The sequence below is a fragment of the Marmota flaviventris genome, chromosome 3 (assembly GCF_047511675.1).
Source record: "Marmota flaviventris isolate mMarFla1 chromosome 3, mMarFla1.hap1, whole genome shotgun sequence".
NCBI classification, from domain to species: domain Eukaryota; kingdom Metazoa; phylum Chordata; class Mammalia; order Rodentia; family Sciuridae; genus Marmota; species Marmota flaviventris.
In genome coordinates, this window is record NC_092500.1 from 99,011,908 (window position 1) to 99,036,809 (window position 24,902).

Here is a 24,902-nt window from a genome sequence, read left to right on the forward strand (position 1 = left end):
TAACTGCTGTAGCAAGAATAATTTCTAGTGTTTGATAAATATTGGATGAGTACATGTAAAGGGTTTATAAAACGTGTGGTTTGAGTGAAGCGCAGCGTAATTTGGATGCCCTATTTTATCTCTCTTAAAGGTCAATTTCAGGTGTAAAATGTCCTGGGGGAGGAGAGCCTCTTTGTCCTGCTCCGACAAAGGGACAGCAGCGCGGGTTCCGCTAGAAACCCCAAATTACAATCCAAACTTCACATTCACCCTTGCTTTTCTTTAGTCTCCAACCCCGCCGCAGCGCTCCAGCTCCAGGCGGATTGGTGAGTTGGAAAGTGCACCAGGCGCCTTTAAATGCTAATGAGAAGAGATGCCCAACTCTGGAGCCAAGTTTCCCCACCCTCTTCCCTCCCCGCCCTTCCCTCGCTGGCCGGTGCGCCGCCTAGAAAAACTTGTGCGGGGCCATTTTTGGGGCAGTAAGATCCAGCGAGGAGCCCAAGCGCGAGCGCGCAGCCCGAGAGCTCGAGCCGCCTCCGCCGCGAGACGCCCCCTCGGCCGCCGCCGCCTGCGCCGCGAGATCCGCACCGGCCTCCCTGAGAGCGAGCCCGGCCGTCGCGACCACCAGCCGCGCCAACCGCCGACCAACCGCCACCGAGGTGCCCGAGTGAGAGTAGAGGAGGCGGCATGAGCGAGGCGGGCGAGGCCACCAGCACCACCACCACCACCCTCCCGCAGGCTCCGGCGGAGGCGGCCGCCGCGGCGCCCCAGGACCCCGCGCCCAAGAGCCCTGTGGGCAGCGGCGCGCCCCAGGCCGTGGCTCCCGCGCCCGCCGCCCTCGTCGCAGGAAACCCCGGTGGGGACGCGGCCCCGGCAGCCACTGGCACCGCGGCCCCCGCCTCTTCAGCCACCGCCGGCAGCGAAGACGCGGAGAAAAAAGTTCTCGGTGAGTCAGCGTGGGATGGTCGGTGCAGTTCCAAGTGGGGAGGCCGGCGGCCGGCCCCCGAGCACGAGTGGGCAGCTCCCGCTGAGTTCCCACCCAGTCAGGAGAGGCTGACAACACCGGGTCCCCTCGCCCCGGTGCAGGTTGCCGCTGGCTCCCCTCCCTGCAGGCGCTGCCAGGTGAGCGCGCCGCGCCCTGTGCTCCACGCGACCCTTTGCACCTCCCTCCTGAGTCCGAACGGCCAAGTTGGGGTCTTGACTGCTGTCACACAAGCGGGCACTGCCACTCGTTCTTGTAGTGGAGAATGCCTTTATCCAAAAAGAAAAGGGGAGTCCATCTGGAGAAAGAGACCCCGGGTAGGGATCCATGTGGATGTAGTGATGCGACAGACACGTGGGCCCTGGACAGTTCTTGCTTAGTATATGGGAAAGGACAGCATTTCCTTTGGGGACGCAGAAGGCGCAGAAAGAGACGCGGAGAGGAAAGTGGAAAGACTGCCGGGGAGGCTCAGGTGTCTGTCCCTGACGCCCTTCCCACATGGGCTTGGGAAAGACGCCATGCTTCTGTCGGCCACATGCCGGCAAAGAGATGTTGCAATCCCCTCTGGGAAACTTGGGTCTTGGTCTCGCGTCCTCCTCCCCCTTGTGTGCCCACTGATGCAAAGAGCCCTTCAGTGTTCACCAATCGCTACACGTTTTTCCCTCTTCCTGGACTGTGGGAACGCACGTGGTGTAGCAGCTGAAAAAACTTCGTCGGAAGTGGGGGTGTGACGTCTGTTCAAAACACGGTTACCTTGGGACTTATGACTTAGGAAGGGAAACAGGAAGATGAGAAGTTCAAATCTGGGGGGCAGAGACTTAGAAAGAGTTTTTGTGGTGGTTATTGGTTTTGTCATTTATTTCAGTGTTCTCATCTTTTGAGAAACGCCCTGAGTGAGGCTTTAAACAGGCTTGCAAAGCAGGTGGGTGGTGAATAAGCTCACTTGAAGGGCGTGTGCGCATAGCATTCTCCCTTTGAAACCGGAAAGTTAACAGATGGTGTAGGATGCTTCAGAAAAGTTTTTCCTTGTTTTGGGTGGGGCTTGTTTGTGTGATTTCTCTGAGCGTTGCCTCCCAATTAGAGAGTAGAGGCAATAATGCAAAGAAAGATAACAGGATTTAGTGTTCTCCACCTTGGGGACCACTTTTCTTTTTCCAAGAATTTTTGGTCAGTTTCTGCCAAACAGCATGCAAAGTATAACCTGTGTAGGTTAAGAAATTAAATAACCCTCTTTTTATGCTGGACTTTAAAAAAAACCTTAAATCTATTAATATTATAATTATGATATTGTTTCCACTGAGTATTTTTTGAAACACCTCCAATGCAAAATTTGCGGGAGAGATACTCTTGTCATCCAGAGCATTGTTATGTTCTTAATAATATGCTATTTTCAACAGAAGCTTTTGCATTTTTTTCATTTAATCCTGTACCTTTCTTAAATAAGGAAAGCAGATATTATCCTTAAAGATGAAGAAAGCGTATCAATTACCAACTACTGTTCTGTTCCTACCAGATCCCCTTTTATCTTCCCCCAGCTAGATCCAAACTGTCTGAAAATGAAGGACAGCCTTCCACATGACACTTCAACACTGTTTGTCTCTGTCCAGTGTGTTCTGCCATCTTCTGTCCTTTGCCAAGCAAACACATGGATGCCCAAAATGTGCTAGACACAGTGCTGACTGAAATGGATATCTGTTCTTGGATTCTCTAATTCTAGTTTTTCACTGGCCTTAACTTTAGTTCGTAGAGCACATAGTCCTGGGAAAATATTTACATGGATAGAATAAAACTTCCTTTTTTTTTTTTTTTGTACTTGGTATTTAAAAACCATAGGTACTTATTCCCACCCCTTTTTATTTTTTGATTTAGGGTCTCATTAAATTGCTTAGGGCCTCTTTCTCTTTCTTCCAGGCATTTAACCACATCTCCTTCCCTTTTTTTATTGATTTTTTAAAATAAATGATAGTGGAATGCATTACAATTCTTATTACACTTATACAGCACAATTTTTCATATCTCTGGTTGTGTATAAAGTATGTTGATACCAGTTCATGTCTTCATACATGTACTTTGGATAATGATGTCTATCACATTCCACCATCCTGTGAATCCCCTGCCTGCTCCTTTTCCCTCCCACCCCTCTGCCTTATCTAGAATTGATAATTTTTTTGTGCTTATTTTCACTAAATTGCTGAGGCTGGCTTTGAGCTTTCTGATCTTCCTGCCTCAGCCTCCTGAGCTGCTGGTATTACAGGTATGCCACTGCATCTGACAAGGGCCTCTCTGAAAGCTGAGGCTGTCTGTCCTCAAACTTGCAGTCCTCCTGCCTCAGCCTCCTAGTGCCTGGGATTATAGGGTTGGGTCACCATGCCAGGCTGAAATAAAGCTTCCTAGTGAACATTATGGAAGCCTTATAGTAACTTCATTTACATTCCCCCTCAAGGTTGCCCGCTTTGTAACACTCTTCCCCTTGCACATATGAAGTATGTTTATAATTGTGGTTTTAAGAAAGAGTGAACGATTTTGTTTGATTAAAGTCCTTGGAAATAGTGATAGAATTTGGATTTTTGTGGGTGGGGGTGCTTGGGATTGACTTTACAAATGAGCTACATCCCCAGCCATTTTTGAGATAGGATTTGCTAAGTTGCTGAGGCTTGCATAGAACTTGTGATCCTCCTGCCTCAGCCTCCCCAGGTTGCAGGCATGTGCCATCACTCCTGGCTGAATTAAGAATCCTTATCTTTATATTTCTAGGTTGTTAATTTTTGAGCAAATGAAAATAAGCACAAAAAAATTATCAAACTGGCCTCTTTGTACATTTGCATCTGAAAAATCAAATGTTTTTTCTTCCTGGCTGCTCTAATTAGAATGGCCTCAAACTAAAGATTTGAATTTGCACTAGAGAATGCTTAGTCAATGTGGGCTGAATGACTTCTGCCCACCCCACCACCCCCCAAAAAAGCTAAAATATCAAGCTTAGCAGTCTAACAACTCAGAACTAACCCTGCCCACAACATAACATGGCAAGTTCTAATTACTATTTTAGTTTTGAATTTTAAAAACTGAAGCCCTATTATTTATTTTATAGTGCAGCAGCTTGGATTAATGTTAATTGTTACTTCCATTCTCTACTTTTATTTTAAACAGTAATCTTCTGTCAGGTTCTGTTTCATTGAATCTAGATGATTCTTTATGCATTTCCTGAATTTACACATAGGTATTTCCTTAGAGGCATTAAATTTGACTTTCACAACTGATTCCAAAAACAATATTTAAAATAGTTAAAGTAAATATCTACAAAATACAGTTACATGAAGTTAATAATTTGTTTAGGTCTTTTTCTCTTAAATCTAAAATTTGTCATTCTATAGAAATGGTCTTGCTCATGACAGAATGTAGAGTCAATAATCAAGTTAAAGGGGGATTTTATAGAAAATGTCAAGTTTAATTCCCACCTACTGAAGAGAGTAGGGTAAACAATGAAACAGCCAGAATTCTTCACTGTGGTTTGAAAAGCCTGTTACATCATGTCTCAGGGTGGTAAGTACAGAACTGGATTGAGACAGCATCAGTTCTATTAATACTCTTGACTCCTGGTAGGCCCACATTTGACTAGAAGATGACTGTTTTATAGACTGCCTATTAACAATAAACTAGGGGGTTTCTTATTCAGGTTTATTTAGTGTTTCAAGTCTGAAAATGGTGTGGTAAGGTCATTCATTTATCTACACTCCCCCTCAAGGTTGTTCCTCTTTCACACTTACTAAATTTTTCTGCATTAATACTTGGAATTTGAATCTTAAGCAGCACTTTTTTCTCCCAACATTTTCTTTATTTTTAATTACTGCAGAATTTAATTACTGTGTAGAATTGAGACCACTCTGGCTTACAACTTTAATGAAAAGTTGAACAAAGAAGAAAGGTTTAGTTTTCTGAAAAGTAACTCCTTATGATATCTTGCTCCATTTTCTTTTCCTAATTTATTTTGGAATTAAGCTGTTAATGGTTTACTCAGGCATGTTTGGGTTTTGTATAATGTTATCAAGATCTTAGTGATATAAGCTTTGTCTCTTTGTAGGTCAGATATAATTTATCTGCTTAATTCCATTTTAGCCACCAAAGTCCTTGGCACTGTCAAATGGTTCAACGTCAGAAATGGATATGGATTTATAAATCGGTACGTATGTGTACATCTGTTTTAAATTTACACTTATGTTGTAGCACCTGCAGTTATAAATCCTTTACCATACTTTTAATGGGTTGTATACATTTTTAAGGTTTATAAGCACTATATTCTCATTTTTAAGCAACTGGTCATTGAATTTTAATTAAAATATGTCTAGAACACTAACATAACTGATTTCAAAGTGTCTAATAATTAGTAGAAAAACATCAGAAATTGGAAGAATAAATGAGTCTATCCATAATTTCACAGATGGAGAAATGGAGTCTGAGACTGGTCAAGCAACTTTCCTTAGGTCACACACTAGTCAGTAATTGAGCTGGATCTGTACCCGGGTCTGGTCCAGGTCCTCAGAGGAAACTAGTTTTCTTTAAAGTATGGTAACTCATAACCATACAGGAATGAGGATACACCAAGCTCTTGAGAATTAAGATGTTTTAATAGAACATTGTAGTTTTCTCTGCTTCCCTCCCTCTTTAAACAAATTCTTCCTAGTTTCTTCCTTGTCTGTTTTGGTGAGGTAGGGTGGGGTGGAGTGGAGTCGTGGGAAGGTTGTTTTAAGTTTCAGTGTAAGGAGAGCCTAGTTCACAGCTGTGCCCTGTCCTTTTGACTGTCTTGCTTTGCTTTTGCTGGGAGGAAAATCTGGGGCTCTGGTTACATACCATGTGATTTAGGAAGAGATGAGAGGAAAGGGATGTTTCTGTATGTTGAGTCCTGTGTTTGGCTCTAGTACTGTGGTAATGTGGAAGGGTAGGATGGGTATTTTGGCAGAGTTAGTTTTTAATGAGGATGGATTCTAGGTGTCAAAATTTAGAGGATACACAAAAATTTATGTTGTAAAGGTCTTGAGATCTGAAGTCATGATACATTGTTCTTTAGGTTTATCCACATATTTAGTACCTCTAATGGTGAGTTTTTGTCTCCCAACAGAAATGACACCAAAGAAGATGTATTTGTACATCAGGTAAGAGGAATTGTAAATATTATGTTTGTTGTATGAGGAAGGGTGTTTATAAACTGCTGCTGTTTCTCTGAAGCGAGTTCTACAACTTATTGTATTCTAAACTCTTTCTGTGTTTGAGACATTTTAAGAGTGCAGATAAACTCTCCTGTCCCATCGTTAATTATTTTTCAGTTTTAATTTTGCAGATGAATGGAGTAATTTAGTTGAACCAGTTTTTTAAAGCCTGCACCCTTAGCAAAAACCGTTCTGTTTCTGTATTAGCATCCTATTCTCCTTACAGGGCGGGTTCTCTTCAGTGTTTGGCTGCAATCATCTGGCTTTTGCATGGGTGTTGGTTAAAGCTCCTATAACTTGAGGTAAACAGCACAGTGAATCAGATAGTTGGAGTGTGTGTATCTAAGATGTGAGAAAACTTCCGATTCCCCAAGGCAGTTCTCCTATTAATATAAGCATGCTTAGCACATGTCCAAGTCAGAAGATCCACCTTCTCTTATGAAGGAAATATAGAAAATGGCTAAGGTATATACAAGATGGGCATCTGCTATAGCTGTCTTTCTTTCTTTACATTATTAGACTAAGGATAAATAGTCTATTATGTGTCCTAGAATACTTGCTTTAAAATACAGAGAAGTTGTACCTATGTTGGCTATTCTTTTTGTATGTTTAGCCTTCAGTGAATTGGCTGAAATAAGTGTTTTTCATGTAGTATGGCAGTAGGTACCAAATGCCAGTGCATTTACCTGTAGGTCTCTCAAGCATCTGGTTTTCTGTATTTTTTGTGTCCTATTTAGGTTTGTGTGTGTGTTGGGATGGAATTTACGTGTGGAGATAGCAGTATCTGAAAAGCTCTCTGATTGTGGTTTTTCCATCCTTTATATTTCTGCTTGATTGGATATATTTTCATTTTTACATAGATAATTTGAGTAGATTTTTTTTTTTTTTTTTTTTGGATGAGATACAGTAACTTTTAAAATAATAGCATCCTGAAAAGTGTCGCTTGTAATATCTGGAGGTTCATAGACATTCCGGGGTAAGAGCTCCATTCAGTGACTGTTAGAGTAAAGGAGTTTCTCTGTGCTGGTGGCCGGCTTATTTGCCTGTGAGTGTATGACCTGATTCCAGCCCCATGAGGTTGTGTGGTGAGTCACCTCTGTGTTGGGGCCTGCCCAGTTTAACAGGAAAAAGGGAACAAGCCGGTAGGGAGGGGCTGTTTTTGGAATGGCTGAACATTCGTGCTGCATGCGCAGATATCCTGTCCTGAGCTGCCTTTTTTCCTCTGTGGGTGAGGTCTCTGCCCTATTGGCTCAATCTTTTTTTTCCCCCCTCTGCCTCCTACTCAGAGTAGGGGAAGGGCCGGATTACACATGCCTAATCGCTTTATAAAATAAGGTTGACCTAGTTCCATGCAAACTCCAGAGCCCCTTTAACTGTTTAGGGATACCAGCCAAAGAAATGGAAATTTGTTGCAAGAAAAATATTCTTTCCCTTTCATTGATTGAAAAAGGGAAAGGGGCCTTTTCATAAGGAGATATTTAGGCAGAATAGCATCTTCATTAAGCTTTTAATGAGTTATTGGAAAACCTGTAGGGAGTAATTATCAAGTGAATGAAGTGATGGGAAAAATATTCAATGAATTTCATACAGGTACAGTAGAGGGATCTGAATTTTCTCTACTGCCTTCTCCCCATCAGGGCTGTTAGCTTTGTGGCTTCAGATAAATCACTCAATTGTCAGCCCAGCATTTCCTTATCCACAAAATGGGATGGCAGGGGAGATGCCAGATTATCACTAATATTTTGATTCCTGAAGTAATTGTATTTATCAGGTGGTGCATGCCTGTAATCTCAGCAACGTGGGGAGACTGAGGCAGGAGGATTGCTAGTTCAAGGCTAGCCATAGCAACTTTGTGAGGTTGTAGCTTAATGGTAAAGAATCCCTGAGTTCAAACTCCAGTACCCCCCAATGCCTCCCCAAAAAAGGAATATTTATCTCCTTGGCATTTCTTTTTATTGTTTTTTTCTGTTCTTCATCACCCACCACATGTTCACATTTTATACATTCTTTTAACGTTTACAGTTTTGTCTAGTCTACAGAGCATCTGTACCTAAAATGTGTGCTTGTGTGTATGAAGCTGCACTTCGACTTTTGAAGCTTAATGGTTTGACGTAACCATTATGATGATCAGAGCAAAACAAGTTTGTAATAACTATGTATTTCTCTTTAATCCACTTGCCAAGATGAATTTTGAAGAACAATAAACCAAGAAAGTAATGGACTGTAGTTTTGTAAGGTTTTTGTTGTTTTGGAGATTCAGAGTAGTAGAAGAATGGTAATAGTAATAATAGGACAACAGTTGCTTCAAACAAGTTCAATCTGTAAATTTGATTGTGATGAACTTACTTTAATATTGAAATACATCTTAAATGCAATGTTTGTTTTTTTGATAGACTGCCATCAAGAAGAATAACCCACGGAAATATCTGCGTAGTGTAGGAGATGGAGAAACTGTAGAGTTTGATGTGGTTGAAGGAGAAAAGGTGAGAAATTGTGGTTGCATTACAAACTATGCTGGCATATAGCTTTGTGGCATAAAAAATGGCCTTTGGATTTCCTATGAATATTTGTTGGATTTTTTGTATGAGAGGAGTAAGTGACTTTTAAGCAGAAATAATAGTAGCAGCTGGGCATAGTGGTGCATGCCTATAATCCCAGCGACTTGGGAGGCTGAGGCAGGAGGATCATGAGTTAAAAGCCAGCCTCAGCAATTTAGGGAGACTCTAAGCAACTTAGTGAGACTCTGTATCAAAACAAAGAAAAAAAGGCCTGGGGATGTGAAACAGTGGTTAAGCACTCCTGGGTTCAATCCCTGGTACCAAGAAAATAAAAATGAATGAAAGGAATAATAGTAGTACATTCTTATATTTAAATTAAAAAATTTTTTTTTTTGGTGATAATGGGGATGAAACCCAGGAGTGTTCTGTCATTGATCTGTGTTTCCAGCTCTTTTTATTTTTTTTGAGACAGAATCTTGCTAAGTTGCTCAGGCTGAGCTCAAATTTGTGATTATCCTGACTCAGGCTCCCGTGTACCTGGGATTATAGGCTTGAGCTACTGAGCCTGGCTTAAGTAGAAATATTTTTCATTATTAAATGTCATTACATTCTTTGTGTTATTATTGTTTTGTAGTTCTAGGGATTTAATCCAGGGGTGCTCTACCTCTGAGCTCTATCCTCAGCCTTTTTTTTTTTTTTTTTTTTTTGAGGCAGCATCTTTTAGTTGAGGCCTCAGTCTCCAAGGTCACTGGGATTACAGGTGTGTCTCTCTTCACCTGTCTAACATTCTTCAGAAAATTAAATAAGACATTTTTAAAATTTTATTTAATAAATGATAAACACTGATTGTGAAAGAAGCTAATTTCCCCCAATTTATAAAATGCCCGTTTGATTTTGGAACCAAATATTTATAATTTGTTGCATGGCATTAAAAATAGATTGAAATTGCCTGGCACAGTGGTGCACCCTATAATCTGAACTGCTTGGGAGGCTGATGTAGGAGGATCACAAATTCAAAGCCAACCATAGCAACTCAGAGAGACCCTGTCTCAACAAAATAAAAATGGCTGGAGATGTGGCTCAGTGGTTAAGCACCCTTGGGTTCAATCCCTGGTACTAAAAAAAAAAAAAAAGAAAGAAAAAAATGCTTTAGGGCAGAAAATTTATAAGACTAAAGTTTTTGGATTGATTTGTAGGCACTACTATATATAGTAAAGCATATTTTATTCTCAATAAAAGAAGGCTCACATTGAATATAATCACTCTTCTTTCTTTGGGTCTCAGAAAACTGAGGTGTTTTGATAGCCATGTTTTTTTCAGAGGCTGTCAATCCAGAAAGCCTATGGGTCATCTTGAAGAATTTTTTTATGCCATTATTTATTTAGTTACAATACTACTAAATGTTCCTCATGTTTTGATTTTAATCAGTAGTCTTTTTGTAAATTTGCTGTGGCAGGGAATCATAGCAGCCGAATGAATGATAAACTGATTGACTAACTCCCATGCACCTGCCCTTTCCACATGCATATAAAGTCTGATAGGCTATTTTTAATGTTCTTTGTCACAATTTTACTTTTATATTTTTGAAGCATTATTTTATACTTTGGCTCCTGAGATAAGAATGCTCATCTATTTCAAGCACAATAGGAAGGTATAAAGAGGAATTGCTTGTGTGGAGACTGTTTTACTTAATCAAAGACCCTTTCTTCTTGTTGGTGCCAAGGAGGGAGAAGTTTTACTTTCGGTAACTTAATGCTGACTTGGTGTGGCACATCACTGCAATCCTGTCTACTTGGGAGACTGAGGCAGAGGATCAAGTTCAAGGCCAGTCTTGACAACTTAGTAAGACCCTGTTTTGGATTAAAATTAAATAACTCAGTGCTGCACAGAGCTACATGAGTAGGGATTCTCTTGGTACTTCTTGGGGTAACCTAAGTTTCAGCATTTTAGGAAGATTATATTATCTCATTTCTCTACCATTAAGGAATATTTATTTGGAGGTTGTCTGTTCATTTTCTTCCTCAGGGTGCTGAAGCAGCCAATGTGACTGGCCCAGATGGAGTTCCTGTGGAAGGGAGTCGATATGCTGCTGATCGGCGCCGTTATAGACGTGGCTACTATGGCAGACGCCGTGGACCTCCCCGTAATGTATGTTGAGTCTGTTTCTAATTAGTGATTGGAAAGTTTTTCAGCCAGTTGTGGTGGCACACCCCTATAATCCCAGTGACTTGGAAGGCTAAGGCAGGAGGATTTCAAGTTCTAGGCCAGCCTGGGCAACTTAGTGAGACCCTGTCTCAAAAGTAGAATTAAAAAGATGGGGATGTAGCTCAGTAGTGGAGTTCCCCTGGGTTCAAATCCCAGTTTCACAAAAACAAAACAAAACCACTTAATGAAATGGAAACAAATGTCTTATATTCTCCTGGAGGCAAGACAAGTGATTCCCCAGCTTGGAAACTTGCCAGTTAGCAGTTTTATCAGGATGTATTTGGCTGCAAGTAACAGACATTTTTGTAATAAAGAGACTTAAAAAGTAGGCAGTGCCAAGATTATAAAGGCTTTGTCTTCATTTCTTTCTTTCCTCTGGCCAAACCTAGTCACGTGGCATTTGCTGGCATAGAGGATAGGATTGCCACCCATATCTTAAAATCTGTTGTTCCTTACTTGAAACTGACATTGTTGACCTCAAAGAAAATCAGTATTTGGTTAGCAAGGAAGAATGATGAATAATTAGAGAATAGGCAGTCAAAAGTGCTGGTCACAAAATGTGATTTTTAAACTATTTTATTTAGTGAAACATTTTGCTACTATTTTAAAGTGAAGAAGCAATGAGGTTTTTGGTTTTTTAGATTGGTCCCTGTCTACGGAGGCTGAATGTAAAGGGGTCCTCTCAAGGCTTGCATAAGGAACCCCCTTATAAGGTTGTAAAGACCTTATTAGATTTGAGTTCATTATGAATTGATAATGTGAGATAATAAAATTATCTAGATTTCTATCTTTTTAGAGTAAGAACCAAGGTTCAGCACCATAGAATAAAACTCAGGATGTTTTGTGAGCACAGGATGGGCTACCTATATCTTGCAAAGAAACTTCTGAAAAATATCAGTAGAACAAAACCTGCGGATTGAGAATTGACATACCTTCTACTTAAATGCTTTTGTTTGTTTTTCTATCATATTCACACCCTGGCTAAATTGATTTTTTTTTTTTCCTTATGTTTGTTAGGATGTTTCACTTGTTCCTATATTTTTCTTTTATTTTGTACTTGATTTTTAAGAATTAGCCAGATTGTTGTGGTAGGAATGAGCTATAGTAGCAGTTTACTGCCTCATGTTAACTTACAAGTTCATTTCATATACAGAACTCTAGCTGTGATTAATTTGACTCCTAGTTCTTTCAGAAGTAAAAGTGCCAGAAAAATTGTCAAGTAAAAATTTTTTTTCAAGACTTTTTCCTCCATAAGCTAGAAAAAAATACTTGGAAGAATTTCGAAATTTTTATTTCTAAGTATTTATAAATGGAAGTTTTCTGTTGTAATATCTAAATATTGACAACTTGTTCATTGTTTGTCGAGTATGGTCAACACAGGTGGCTTTATTATTATTGTAAAGTTCTTTTTAATTTTTTAATGGTGATGTGATATAGTAATTTAAAATACAAGCAAAAATGTAAAATGGTTCCCTTTATTAATAGGGGTCTGTTTTGAAATGGTAATGACTCATTACTATTTGTTAAAATATTTTAAAACTAATATTTCTGAAAATATAAAGCAGTCCCTTGGTTTTTAAACGTTTGGTTTTGGGATCTATTTATGCACTTAGATTTTTTTTTTTTTTGAGGATCCTAGAGTTAAAGTGTGTTTATATCAATACTGTTAGCCATGTGTGGTGGTGCATGCCTGTAATTCCAGTGACTTGGGAGGCTGAGGCATAAGGATCACAAGTTCAAGACCAGCCTCAGCAACTTAGTGAGGCCCTCCCTGAGCAACTTAGTGAGACCCTTTCTCAAAATAAAAAAAGGTTTTGGGGTATATGTACCTCCGTGGCAAAGCACCCTTGGGTTCAATTCCCCAGTACCCCCCGACACACACACACAAAATCATATTAGAAATTAAATTTAAAATAACTCATTATACATTAATGTAACTAACATTTTTTTATTATGATTGGAGTGGTTTGGCCTTACACATTTACATATCCTTTGTATAGTTTAATAGATTGGTGAACTCTCATTTATTCTATATTTGTCTGCCTATAGATTGCATGTCATTGTAACCTGTGAAACCCAGTCACTTATGAGAGATTAATGGAGAAAAGAAAAATAGCACCTTAGTATGAGGATATTTTGATTTTGCTGACTTTGGAAGGTTTCAAAGACCCCACCACATTTTGAGAAGCATCTTAGGAAATATTCCTCTTAGGTTACACAGGCTCATGCTGGAAGCAGTGGCGCATGTCTGTAATCCTGGTGACTTGGGAGATTTAGGCAGGATTGCAAATTTAAGGCAACCCCTGGCAATTTAAGGAGATGCTGTCTCAAGCTTTAAAAGGTTGCAGGGGCACTGGGGATATAGCTAAGTGTCCCTGTATTCAATATCCAGTACTGCAAAGAAAGTATTCTCATAATATCATAAAAATGTAGATTTTCTTGATGTTCCCCTTTGTCCCAATGGATGGTAAATGTTGGAAGAGACACATTTAAATGAGCCAATTATTACAGATTGTGTAGATGTCCTTTGGGTGGTTGGTCAGCTGGTCACCCATTCTAATTAGAAGACTGACTATGAAATTTGTTACGGATTTATTGCTCTTGCTTTTCTGCTTGGTGTTTCATCTGCATAGATCTACTTTAACCTTAATGTAATTTATCCCAGGGAATCCCATGATAACTTGGGCTAAATGCATTTTGTCTGTATATTGAAAGGGATTATTGTATTGCTTTGGGAATATATTTTTTTTCCTTCTGCTTTTGGTGTTAATCATCCTAAGTGTGGTGTTCTTTGGTCCTTCCCTTGCTGAAACTTCCTCTGAACCTCTGTTTCTTTGCTTCGCTAGTACGCTGGGGAGGAGGAGGAGGAAGGGAGCGGCAGCAGTGAAGGATTTGACCCCCCTGCCACTGACGGGCAGTTCTCTGGGGCCCGGAGTCAGCTGCGCCGCCCCCAGTATCGCCCTCAGTACCGGCAGCGGCGGTTCCCGCCTTACCACGTGGGACAGACCTTTGACCGTCGCTCACGGGTCTTTCCCCATCCCAACAGAATGCAGGTAAAATTGCACCTGGAACTTCTCAGCAGTCCTCACCCTTCCATCCTTCTTTGCCTCTTCCTCCTCCTCCTCCTCCTCCTCCTCCTCCAACACCAAGAGCTGGAAATAAAACCTTGCTTGTGGCTTCCTGATGCTACGAAAGCTGAGGCAAGGCCCTCATTGGGCTTTTTCAGAGCATTGATTCTAGAAACATCTCTAAAAGCACAACCACATGAGCTATGCCTGTAATAGAAAGGTAGGGTAGCATTTCTGGTTTATAGGAAAAATAAGAGAAAGTAGCGACACAGATAGTATGTTTATAAGCTCCCACTCCAAAGGTACTTAAGACCTGAATTTGAATCTTAACCACTGCTGCTTATCATCTGTGATGTTTCAAGAAAGCTATGTTTTACAGACCAAGTCGTATAAAGCATGCAACATTATGCCTGCAATAGAAAACACTTATAAAATACCAAATTTATATGAGGTGATGCTGATTTTAAGAAAACTAACAAAATAGAAATTGTTGGATGTTTATTCTCTCTTTTTAAAAACTAAACAATATCATTAGAAATGTTATGAATTCACTGTTCTTAAACCAACTTTGCATTTTCCAGGAAGTAGGAAAACCAGGGGTAGAGTGTCATATTTTTATCACTAGCTACTTTTTCCTCCTTTGTGTCCTAGGGTTTTCCTCTCCCTGCCTTTCGAAAATGTTTTGACTGAACATTATGTTCTGTCTGGTCTTTGCAACTCCTGTCCCATCATGCATGACTGTGTTCTTTCTACATTGCTTCTTGTTTTTTTCCCTTCTACTCTTCAACAGCTGCCCCTGACAAATGTGCTAAAAATAACAAGCAGACTTACATATATGGAGACCTTGGGTACACGAGACATAGTAGGTTTCTTTAGGGCAACTCTGGGCTTCTAGGAAATTAGGACAGGAAAAATTGAGATTGTGAGATTATAATATTTATTTTTGGTGTGTTATTATTATTGCCATTATATACACACACATATCCTATTTTATGAGAGTATAGTATTATTTTCCATTCATTGTAAAAAGAGTATATTGAGAGGCTAGGGATACAGCTCAGTAGGTAGAGTGCTTGCCTTGCATGCACAAGGCCCTGGGTTCAATCCCCAGCACCTCAAAAAAAAAAAAAAAAGTATATTTAACCTTAGGAATTAAAGATTCCAGCAAAGTGACTCCTTAATGCTCTGTAGAACATTGCAGATGCTAGTTGAACATACGTGCTTGTTCCCAATAATCTAGCTGCATGTGCTTGTTTTTAATGCAGACTGACCTTTTCACCCATTCCATTTTGGAAGTAGAAGCCATCTTAGATGTCCTCAACAATTTTCCCTTTTTACCTCTTTGCTATACATTGCAACTAAGTTTGGGTATTAAGTGACATTAATAAGTTTCCTAAAGCCAAATCAAGAGCAACAAATGAAAATTCCCAAGTTCCTTATAATTATGCCATTTCAAGGTTGTCACTGTAATATGCTAAAAGTATAGGTTGAGATGTAGGATGTTAAAAGCTATTGATAAATAGAAAGTTTAGACAACATTCCTTTCTGTATACAATACTATGAAATTTATTGGGTGCAACGAGGGGAAATGATGCTATCCAGGTCAGTAACAATTGTGTTAGGCTTCAGAACACAAAATAGCATGATCTATAAGTAACTAAAATGATTTCATTTTTAAAGACAATAACTACATGTTTGGAAATTAAGTAGACTCATTGAGCTAATACCAACTATTATCACCTAAGAAAATATTTGAAGGAAAGGGAGTGACATTATTTGGCATCTACCAAGTGGCAGATGTGTGGAATCAGTTCTTACTCTGTCCTCTCTACCTTATTAAAATTGACATCTAGCTTTATGAAATTGGCAGTGTTTTTCATATATACATAGATTATATATAATTTTTTTCTGGAAATGAAAAGATTTGAATATTTTTGAAAACACTGACATTTTTATCCAAGGTGATGTTGTTAAGAGGTGGTAGAAATTGATTTAAATTGTTCATGCTTTCCTTTTCTCTCATTCCACTAGACTCTTATGCTTTAAATATTAATTGATGTTTTTGTCAAAAGTTTTTGAAGAAGGAGCAGTTTGTCTTATTCAGGAAACTAAAGGCAGGCTTGTGGATGGTGTGAGTGGTGGGTATGAGATATTAGGGGAAATTGGGCACCTTGATAGAGCACAGTAAAGGACTTTTGTCTTACTTGAAATATGATGAGAAGCCAGAAGAGGGATCTGATCAGAAAAGAAAGAAAAATGCTTGGGTAGTTATTGGACTGTTTCATGGAGACCAGACTATGGGAGACTATAGCAGAAGTCAGCCTCTGTGATTTCCCAAAGCACAGATAGTAGTGGGTTGGGTTAGAGGCTGGCAGTGGAAGGTGGGAATGAGTGGTCAGGATTGGGACATGTTTTAAAAATAAATGTGACAGCATTTAATGATGGCATAAATGTGTGTTATAAGGAACAAACAATACCTTTGTGTGTGTGTGTGTGTGTGTGTGTGTTTTTTTTTTTTACCTGAACAAATGTAGGGATATTGAAAAAGGTTGGATTTGAGGGGAAAGATGAAAAAATTTTGGAGATCATTCCCCTGTGTTACAATTTACATTCAATCTGGGCATGGTGGTGCACACTTATAATCCCAGTGGCTCAGGGGGCTGAGGCAGGAGGATCACAAGTTCAAAGCCAGCCTCAGCAAAATTGAGGTGTTAAGCAACCCAGACCCGTGTAGTTTTAGTATTAAGGTTGACAAAGTCTCTGGAGCTCTCTGAGTGGTGTTTGAAAAGACCTAAGGAAACCTTGGTCTTTCAGTTACCAAAGAAGATCATGCGCCAAGCTAGAGGTAGCCTCTGAAGGGCAGACATGGGACTGCAGGTATAATTTGGAGTCATAAAATGCTTGAAGCTATAGAGCAAGATGAGATTAACTATGAGTGCAGGTGAGAAAATGATCTTGGGACTGAGTCTGGGACATAGTAATAAAGATTAGGAAGATGAGGGATATTGTCTGGCAAAGGACATTGGGAAGGAACCTCAGAGCAAGTATTTTAGGAAGGTTATGTGTTTAGATGCTGTTGATCAGTAGAGGGAATTATTAGGTTTGGAGGTCCGTGGTATGAGGAGGGCAAAGTTTGATTGGACTGAGATAGTAAATGGAAAGAAGTTTATGCTCCTGGAGTGGTTACTGTGGGTGGCAGTGGTACTAATGGGGGATGTTTTGTCTTTAATATATTTGTGTATAAAGGAGCTCAAAGAAATGGGTAGTGACTCTAGGAGGATGAGATCAGGACAAGAATTTTGTGTTTTACAATTTCATATTTTACAATGGTGAGTTCCCCTTGGTGTGTTACCCCATATACCTCACCAGCAACTTGGTTCTAAAGCCATTAGGTGGGGCTAATAAAGAGATTACCTATTTTACACACCCACCCACCTATGCACTTATTACGTATATTCGCATGTACACAGGTAACTACATTTCTTTAGTTCTTTCCACTAAAAGGTTCTGAAAGTAGGAATGCTCTTAACAGCATTGAGCATACCTGGGCCCAAGTTTTATTTATTTTTTTTCCTCCTAATTACCACCACTCTTAAATAGAAGTTTCTTTGGTGATACAACTGATTTCAGAACTAGGAGAGAGAAAATAAAACACAAGCCTGGAACATCTTATGCCAGAAAGCAAGGAAGTTTTTCAAAGAATGTTGGAGGCATGTCAAGAGGACATGAGCCAACCTGAAGGGATTCCTATTGGCCAGTAATGATAGTAACAGAATATAACTCATTGAATAAAATGGAAAACTATGAGTCCATACAGATATAAATAATAAATGAACATATTGAAAATTTTGAAGACCAAGATTTTATAGACTGAAAATACATCCTTTTAAAATAATTAATAATGGGAACAGGCTCCATGCAGTGGTGCACACTTATAATCCCAGCAACTTGGAAGACTGAAGCAGAAGGATCATAGGTTCAAAGCCAGCCTCAGCAACTCAGACCCTAAGCAACTTACCAAGACCCTGTTTCAAAATAAAATATGAAAAGGGCTCGGGATGTTACTCAGTGGTTAAGCACCTTGGGATCAATCCCTGGTACCAAAAAAAAAAAAATAGAGGAGGGAGGAACAGGTCAACTTTTAGCAGAAGATCCTGGCAGATGCTACCTTTACCACTTAGCAAAAGGAATATTGTCAGTAATGGTACAAATTGAAGCCATCTGCCACCTAATAGGATACAATGAGAAGAATGCTGTGTCACCTCTGACTTTCTGGTCTCAAATGCATGAACTAAGTCTAGTCATTATGAAACACCACACAACCCAAATTGTGGGATCTTTTACAAAATATTTAAACTTGTCAAAGGTCATGAAAAACAAGTAAAGATTGACAAAATGTTCCAGACAAAAAAAAGACAAATTCAACACATGATTCTAAACAGGTGGGGGTTTTTGTTTCCTATTAAGAATATTACTTGAGACAAATGGGTAAAACTTTAATGGGTCCCGAGGATTAGATTCTGTACTTCAACTTTTTTCCATAAGTATGTGATTATTTCAAAATTTAAAAAGTGAAAAAAGATAGATGGTACTTCAGTGCATTGTATACCTTGAAGGGACATTTATAAAGAAGGAAAAAATTTACATAGTGAAGGGAGAGAAGGAGAGGATGAATAGAATTAGCATACTCTAGCTGGGAATATAGAGGATTTGGTTTAGATACAAGCCTGAACCACTTATCCTATGTAATAGGAGAGGAGAAAATAAATGCACATGGAACAATGCAGAAATTTTCTTCTTACTTATTTCTTTTTTCCTAGTGGAATACGGAGGTTGGTATTTGCTTTTGAAGTGTAGAAGGGATGTAATTTGTCAGATAAGATTGATTTGTACGCTTATATTGTAAAGAATCTCAGAGCTGCCAGGCATGGTGGTGCATACATGTAACCCCTGTAACTCGGGTGACTGTGGCAGGAGGATCACAAGTTTGAGACTAGATGGGCAATTTAGGAAGACCCTGCCTCTGAAAATAAAAAGGGTTTGGGATGTGGCTCAGTGGTAAAGCCAGTCCTGGGTTCAATCACCAGGACTCTTCACCCACAAAAAAAAAAAAAAGACTCAGAGCATCAGTGGGTTATTGTTTGTTGTTTTGTTTTTATTTCTTTCCTCCTCCTAGAGGGTATACAGAATGTTAATTTTATTTCCCCAGATTAAAATAAATTACAAGAAGGTATTTTTCTCTTTAGTTGTTATTCTTAACACAGGTGGTAAAACTGAAGAAATCATGGGGGAAAGCATGGTTTTAAGGTTTGGTTTTGTAGTGCTGGCATGGAACTGAGGGTATTGCACATGCTAGGTAGCCTCTCTACCACTGAAATATACCTCCAGACCATGGATAAGATTTGGATGAACCTCTATAGAAACCTTTAATGGTACTGGGAAAACCGATGTGTGGAGTTTGTAGATCTGAGTTTGAAACAATTGAAAAAGTCTCACTGCTCAAGTGTGGCATTCCATTTCCCTTTATAAAATAAGATTTTATTAAAGACTTGAGTGTATCAGGTTTCAAAATGTAAATATTGTAAATTAAGCTGCCCAGAGATAAGACAGAAAGCTCTCAGGACTGAATCCTCCTTTCCTATCACTCACAAACCTCTAATAATAATAATAATAATAAAAATAGTTCAGTAAAACTGCCCAGTTTTGCAGTTAAGCACTTTTGTTTTTCACTTTAAAAAATGTTTATGAACTACACTGTGGCTCTATTCTTATTCTCTGTGCATGACACTTATTTTCCGCTGTCATTGCCCTCTGTAGGCTGGTGAGATTGGAGAGATGAAGGATGGAGTCCCCGAGGGAGCACAGCTTCCGGGACCAGTTCATAGAAATCCAACTTATCGCCCAAGGTACCGTAGGTACGTAACATTTTCCACAATAATGATGACCAGTTCAAAGACTTGTGAATGACAGTAGAATGGATGCGGGCACAATGGGTTTGTTCTGTGGATTAATTACATATTTGGAAGATGTGGCTGTTTTGAACACATGCCCGAGTTGTTTGACTCAGTCATTTGTTTTCCTATGGTGATGTGAAATTTTCCTCTTCTGAATACCTAGAATGTTTAGTTATCCCTGTACCAAACCACTATTTGTATTCTGCAACTTTCATGGGATATAAATTAATACTTAATTTCATTAAGTTAAATGAGAAACAGAAATTAATTGGTGAACAAGTCAATGGTAGTGTTACAAATGAAAAAGAATTGAGTGTTAGAGTATTTTTAATAACTCAGGTGATCTGGTGGGATTAAATTGGGCTGTGGATCATTGCCTAAACTTAAATTGCATTGTTTTATTTAGTAGTTGTATGTCATTGGGCAAGTTCCTGGACTCTTGTTAATTTGTTGCTACCAGATCTGTAATTTGCATATTAAGAAGTGTACAGTGACCAGTAAGATTAAATGTACTATTTCATCTATGATAATTAATATGGTACCCTCAACAAATAAAGGATATTATTACTAGTATTAGTGAAGGACTGTTATTTGTACTAGAAGTGTTTCCAATTTCATAGTTTTTCAGATTTTGGACTATTTGGAAACTTTACAGGTTTTGAGCATCGCTAATCTGAAAATCTGAAATGTTCCAAAGTCTGAGTGTTGTTTCAGCACTCGATAAGTTTGAGTTTGGGATTTTGGGATTAGGGGTACTCAATTTGTACCTTGAAGTTTGTTGATAAGGATTTATTTAGTGAAAGAAAAGTAAGTGCCGGACATGGTGGTTTATATTTATAATCACAGTGGCTTAGGAGGCTGAGGCAAAAGAATTGCAGGTTCAAAGCCAGCCTCAGTGATTTAGTGAGGCTGTAAGTAACAAGATCTGGGATGTGGCTTAGTGGTTAAATGCCCTTTGGTTCAATCCCTGGCACGGCCCCCTTACCCCCCCCCCCCCCAAAAAAAAAAGAGCAAGTATATTATATTGGGAAAGAATGAATTTATACTAGGCTATGTCTCCTTCCTCAAAAGATGACAGTTTTAGGCATAATCATAATACTAAAAAGTTTCAAAAAGTCTCTTCATAGTGTCCCAGCTAGAGTCATCCCTAACTGCCTGATCTTGGGTAAGTCGTGTTTGGCCTTTTTTGGTCTATAATAAAAGCAGCAGCACTTCCAAATGGTTCAAGCAAATACTTATCTCTTCACCTGTTGGTTTTCTAACTATAAATTTAGCTCACAGAATTAACATTGAAATTAAATATTCAATGTGAAAATATACTAGCACAGGCTTTGGCAGACAGTAATGTTTTCTGCCTGTGTTTAATCTCCTTAGTTCCCACTAGACTATGCATGAAGGACTGATCAGATCCCTCTTCTTTTTCCATTTTCTGTTTGTTCACTCAAACATGTATTCAAATGAAAGAGGAAAATAATGGAGAAATAAGTTGTTTATTTTTTCTTAACTACAATTTTGTTCCATTTACTGTATTGGCCTGTGAATGATTCTAGCAGTAAGTACTCATCATTTCACTTTGTACCTTTAACAATAAGCCGTATGTTCTTGAGAATCCCTGTCTTGTGGCACTTGTTCCTTTTGCTTTGTATTCCTGCTCTAGGGGACCTCCTCGCCCACGACCTGCCCCAGCTGTTGGAGAGGCTGAAGATAAAAAGAATCAACAAGCAGCCAATGGTCCAAACCAGCCATCTGCTCGCCGTGGATACCGGCGTCCCTATAACTATCGGCGTCGCCCCCGTCCTCCAAATGCTCCTTCACAAGATGGCAAAGAGGTAAAAGCCAGCCCATCAGGGATATTGCTGCATCATTGTTAATTAATCATGTCAAACTTTAGCATGTAAGAATGGGGCTCTCATGTTAAGGGAAGCTGCCTTTAAGCATGAGTTGAAAGCAGTTGTATGTACACAGTAGATATTATGGAGCACTAGTGGTGCTTAATGGCCAGTTGAAAAGCCACCCTTCTCTAGTACTAATCTTTTGGCTCACATACATATGAATAGTTAAATTTTGCATGGTTATTTTCTTAAATGTGCCAGGACCCTTTAAACTTCCCATAGCATCAGGGTGGATTCATTTTAGTTTACAGTTTGTTTTGTGTTGTAGACCAAGGCAGGTGAAGCACCAACTGAGAACCCTGCTCCAGCCACCGAGCAGAGCAGTGCTGAGTGACACCCAGCTCCCCAGGCACCTTCACCACCAGCAGGGTAAGAGCATGGGCGGCCCCGTCTTGAGTTGGTAGTTTCTTTTAAATAGCACTGATTTCTCAGTAGTAGCAGAAATTTAAACTAGTTCTGTGATTCATCTGTGCCAACCCCTGTCTCCATTGGGATTCTGGGGAAAATTGTTTTGGTGGTTCACTATCTCTGGGATTGACCTTATTTGGATAAGTTTTGGGGGTGTATACATGGAGACAGTTGATATTCAGCTTTTTTCTAGACAGCTTTTAATTGTTAATACCTCTTTAAGAAAACTGATTCCGTGGCACTTAGGGGCCAATTTGATAATTTTCAAGCCCCTGACATGGGCTTGGTTTTTTTTCTTTTTTTTCCTTTAGTAACCATTATTTATTTTGAGGCAGTACAGTGTATTTTGTAACATCCAAAGGGTTTACATATCCAGCACATAATGTTTTACAGCCCGAGTTTGCTAGGAGATCTTGAATTTTGAGTGGCTTATGGATCCTCTGCTTTAGTGACGTCTGTGATGTTTGTCACCTCTGGAGTTTTATATATTTCTTGCTTGTTGCCCTTTTCATTAGTTTTTAGTTAAAAGGGATATAATGAAACCTGATGTTATTTATTAAGACATTTTAAAATTATGGGGTTTTTATAAATACCTTCTTTAAGGTCACTTGCTTTTTTTTTTAAATTCTTTTTTAGTTGTTGATAGACCTTTATTTTATTTATCAACTGTTTTGAAATGGCTTTAGCCTTTTACTAAATAGTATTACTTGTAGTCATTGTTCCTAAAGAAATACTCCAAAATGTGGCAGGAAACAACTTTCTACTATGTACAATTTGACATTGGGGACAAGGCTAACTAATGACGGTAGATATGTATTAGGAGGTATGTTGCAGCCACTAAAATATTATAATGTGAAGAGTTATGGATGTTCAACTATTTGTTAAGGCCTCATGGTGGTAATTCTATAATTTTTTACTATTCTGCTTTTCTGATTTATTAGAAAAGTATTTTATTAACAAGTAACAGTTTACAAATCTGTTTAAGATGTATACATCTTGTTTAGGACCTTTGACATGTTTTTAGAATTATGAAAAATCATTTTTGCCTTTTGATTGTTTAAGTTGATCATTTTTGACACTTTTATAAGTTTGATTTTAATGTTTTCCAGGTGACCTAAAGAATTAATGACCATTCAAAAGTAAAGCAAAAAGCACACCCATGACCTTACCAACACCAAAGAAACATCTAAGCAATAAAGTGGAAGACTAACCAAGATTTGGACATTAGAATGTTTACTGTTATTCTTTGAGAAACTAACAACTGCGAAATGAAAATGTCAGCATATTTTTCCAGCAAGCTGCCATTCCGGGAATGCCTGCACAGAGTACGAGAGAGCAACCTCCCCAGTTTCAGCAACCACTAGGTTTATATTTTTTTCCTGGTTTTTACTGTTTTGGTAATATGAATTGAAAGAAGAAATATTAATACCACATGGGGAGAACCCCAACCAAAGAAATCTGAAATATATAGTAAATGCTTTTTTTTTTCCTTTTTTGTTCATTTTGGATGCTGGTGCTAAACTTACAAGTGTCATGATTTAAAAAGAAATTTTATGCCCTTCTTATTTATTTCTAGGATGAAGGGAGGATAACATTTTTGCTTTCTTATGTGACTCTCTTTGAAAATGTGCAGTATGAATTCCTCAAAAATAAAATTTTTACCCTTCAAAGGAAAAGATGTGTAACTGGAGTATATTTTCCTATGTCAGTATGTTTTCCTCTCCTTCTCCCCTTCTTCATTCACCTAACTTGGTTAATAATAGCAAATTCAAAGCCACTATAGGTGAATTAGTGCTATTTAATAAATTTTAGTTATGAGTTTGAGATCATAGAAAATTAGATTTCTTTTGAAATGTACAGCTGAGAATTGGCAAGTTCATGTTCAAGTTGGGTAGTAGGCATGAATCATTTTTTTTTTTTTTTTGTGGGGGGGGGGATACTAGAGATTGAACCCAGGGGCACATCCCTAGCCTTATTTATTTGAGACAGGGTCTCAATAAGTTGCTGAGTTGGCCTCAAACTTGAGCCTCCTGCCTCAGCCTCCTCAGTTCCTGTTATTATAGGCATGCACTATCTTATCTGGCTCTGTATCTCATGAGTAATCTTCATTGAGGCAGTTTGATGGCCTTTGTGTTAACAGCTTCAGATACACTTAATTTTTTTTTTTAAGAGAATTTTTAAATATTTTTCAGTTTTGGGCAGACACAACATCTTTATTTTTTATTTTATTTTATGTGGTGCTGAGGATCGAACCCAGCGGCCCCGCGCATGCCAGGCGAGCGTATTACCGCTTGAGCCACATCACCAGCCCCTACTTAATAATTGTTTATAGTTGGATCTAACTTCTTGAATTTTCAATCTGAGGTTTATAGCACCAAACTGCTGTATTGTATCTGTATGTAGCCGATTTTAGATATATGCTTGGAAGTGGTTCCAGGACACCTATATACTTTTAGTTATAACTAGATTGCTTATAATACCTAAGACATTGTAGATAGTATGTAAATAGATGTTACACTATTGTTTAGATGATCGCAAGAAAAGAAAATTACTTCTGACCCACGATTGATTGAATCTTTAGGTCCCAGAACCTGTTGATAGAGGGCCAATATGTATGTATCTTTCAGAGAATAGTGGGGGCTCTTTTCAATTGCACAAATTTCTGCCCCCTCGGGGGCAGTGCTTTAGGTTGAGAATCATTACAGTGTGTGTCAG

General features: G+C 39.0%; 1 protein-coding gene across 2 annotated transcripts; it reads left to right on the forward strand.

Moving 5' to 3' along the window:
- The first annotated feature begins 434 nt into the window (after positions 1 to 434).
- On the forward strand, positions 435 to 23,863 carry Ybx3 (Y-box binding protein 3). 2 transcript variants are annotated; one of them, XM_027923993.2, is made up of 10 exons: positions 435 to 925; positions 5,075 to 5,138; positions 6,075 to 6,108; positions 8,556 to 8,645; positions 10,686 to 10,808; positions 13,712 to 13,918; positions 19,751 to 19,848; positions 21,545 to 21,716; positions 22,048 to 22,148; positions 23,297 to 23,863. In XM_027923993.2, exons 1-9 carry the CDS (start codon positions 667 to 669, stop codon positions 22,111 to 22,113), a joined length of 1,113 nt encoding a protein of 370 aa, XP_027779794.2. In that variant the 5' UTR covers positions 435 to 666; the 3' UTR covers positions 22,114 to 22,148; positions 23,297 to 23,863. The 2 variants fall into 2 exon arrangements, with proteins under 2 accessions (XP_027779794.2, XP_027779795.2); XM_027923994.2 differs by lacking the exon at positions 13,712 to 13,918 and having other exon boundaries at positions 437 to 925.
- The last annotated feature ends 1,039 nt before the right edge of the window (positions 23,864 to 24,902 follow it).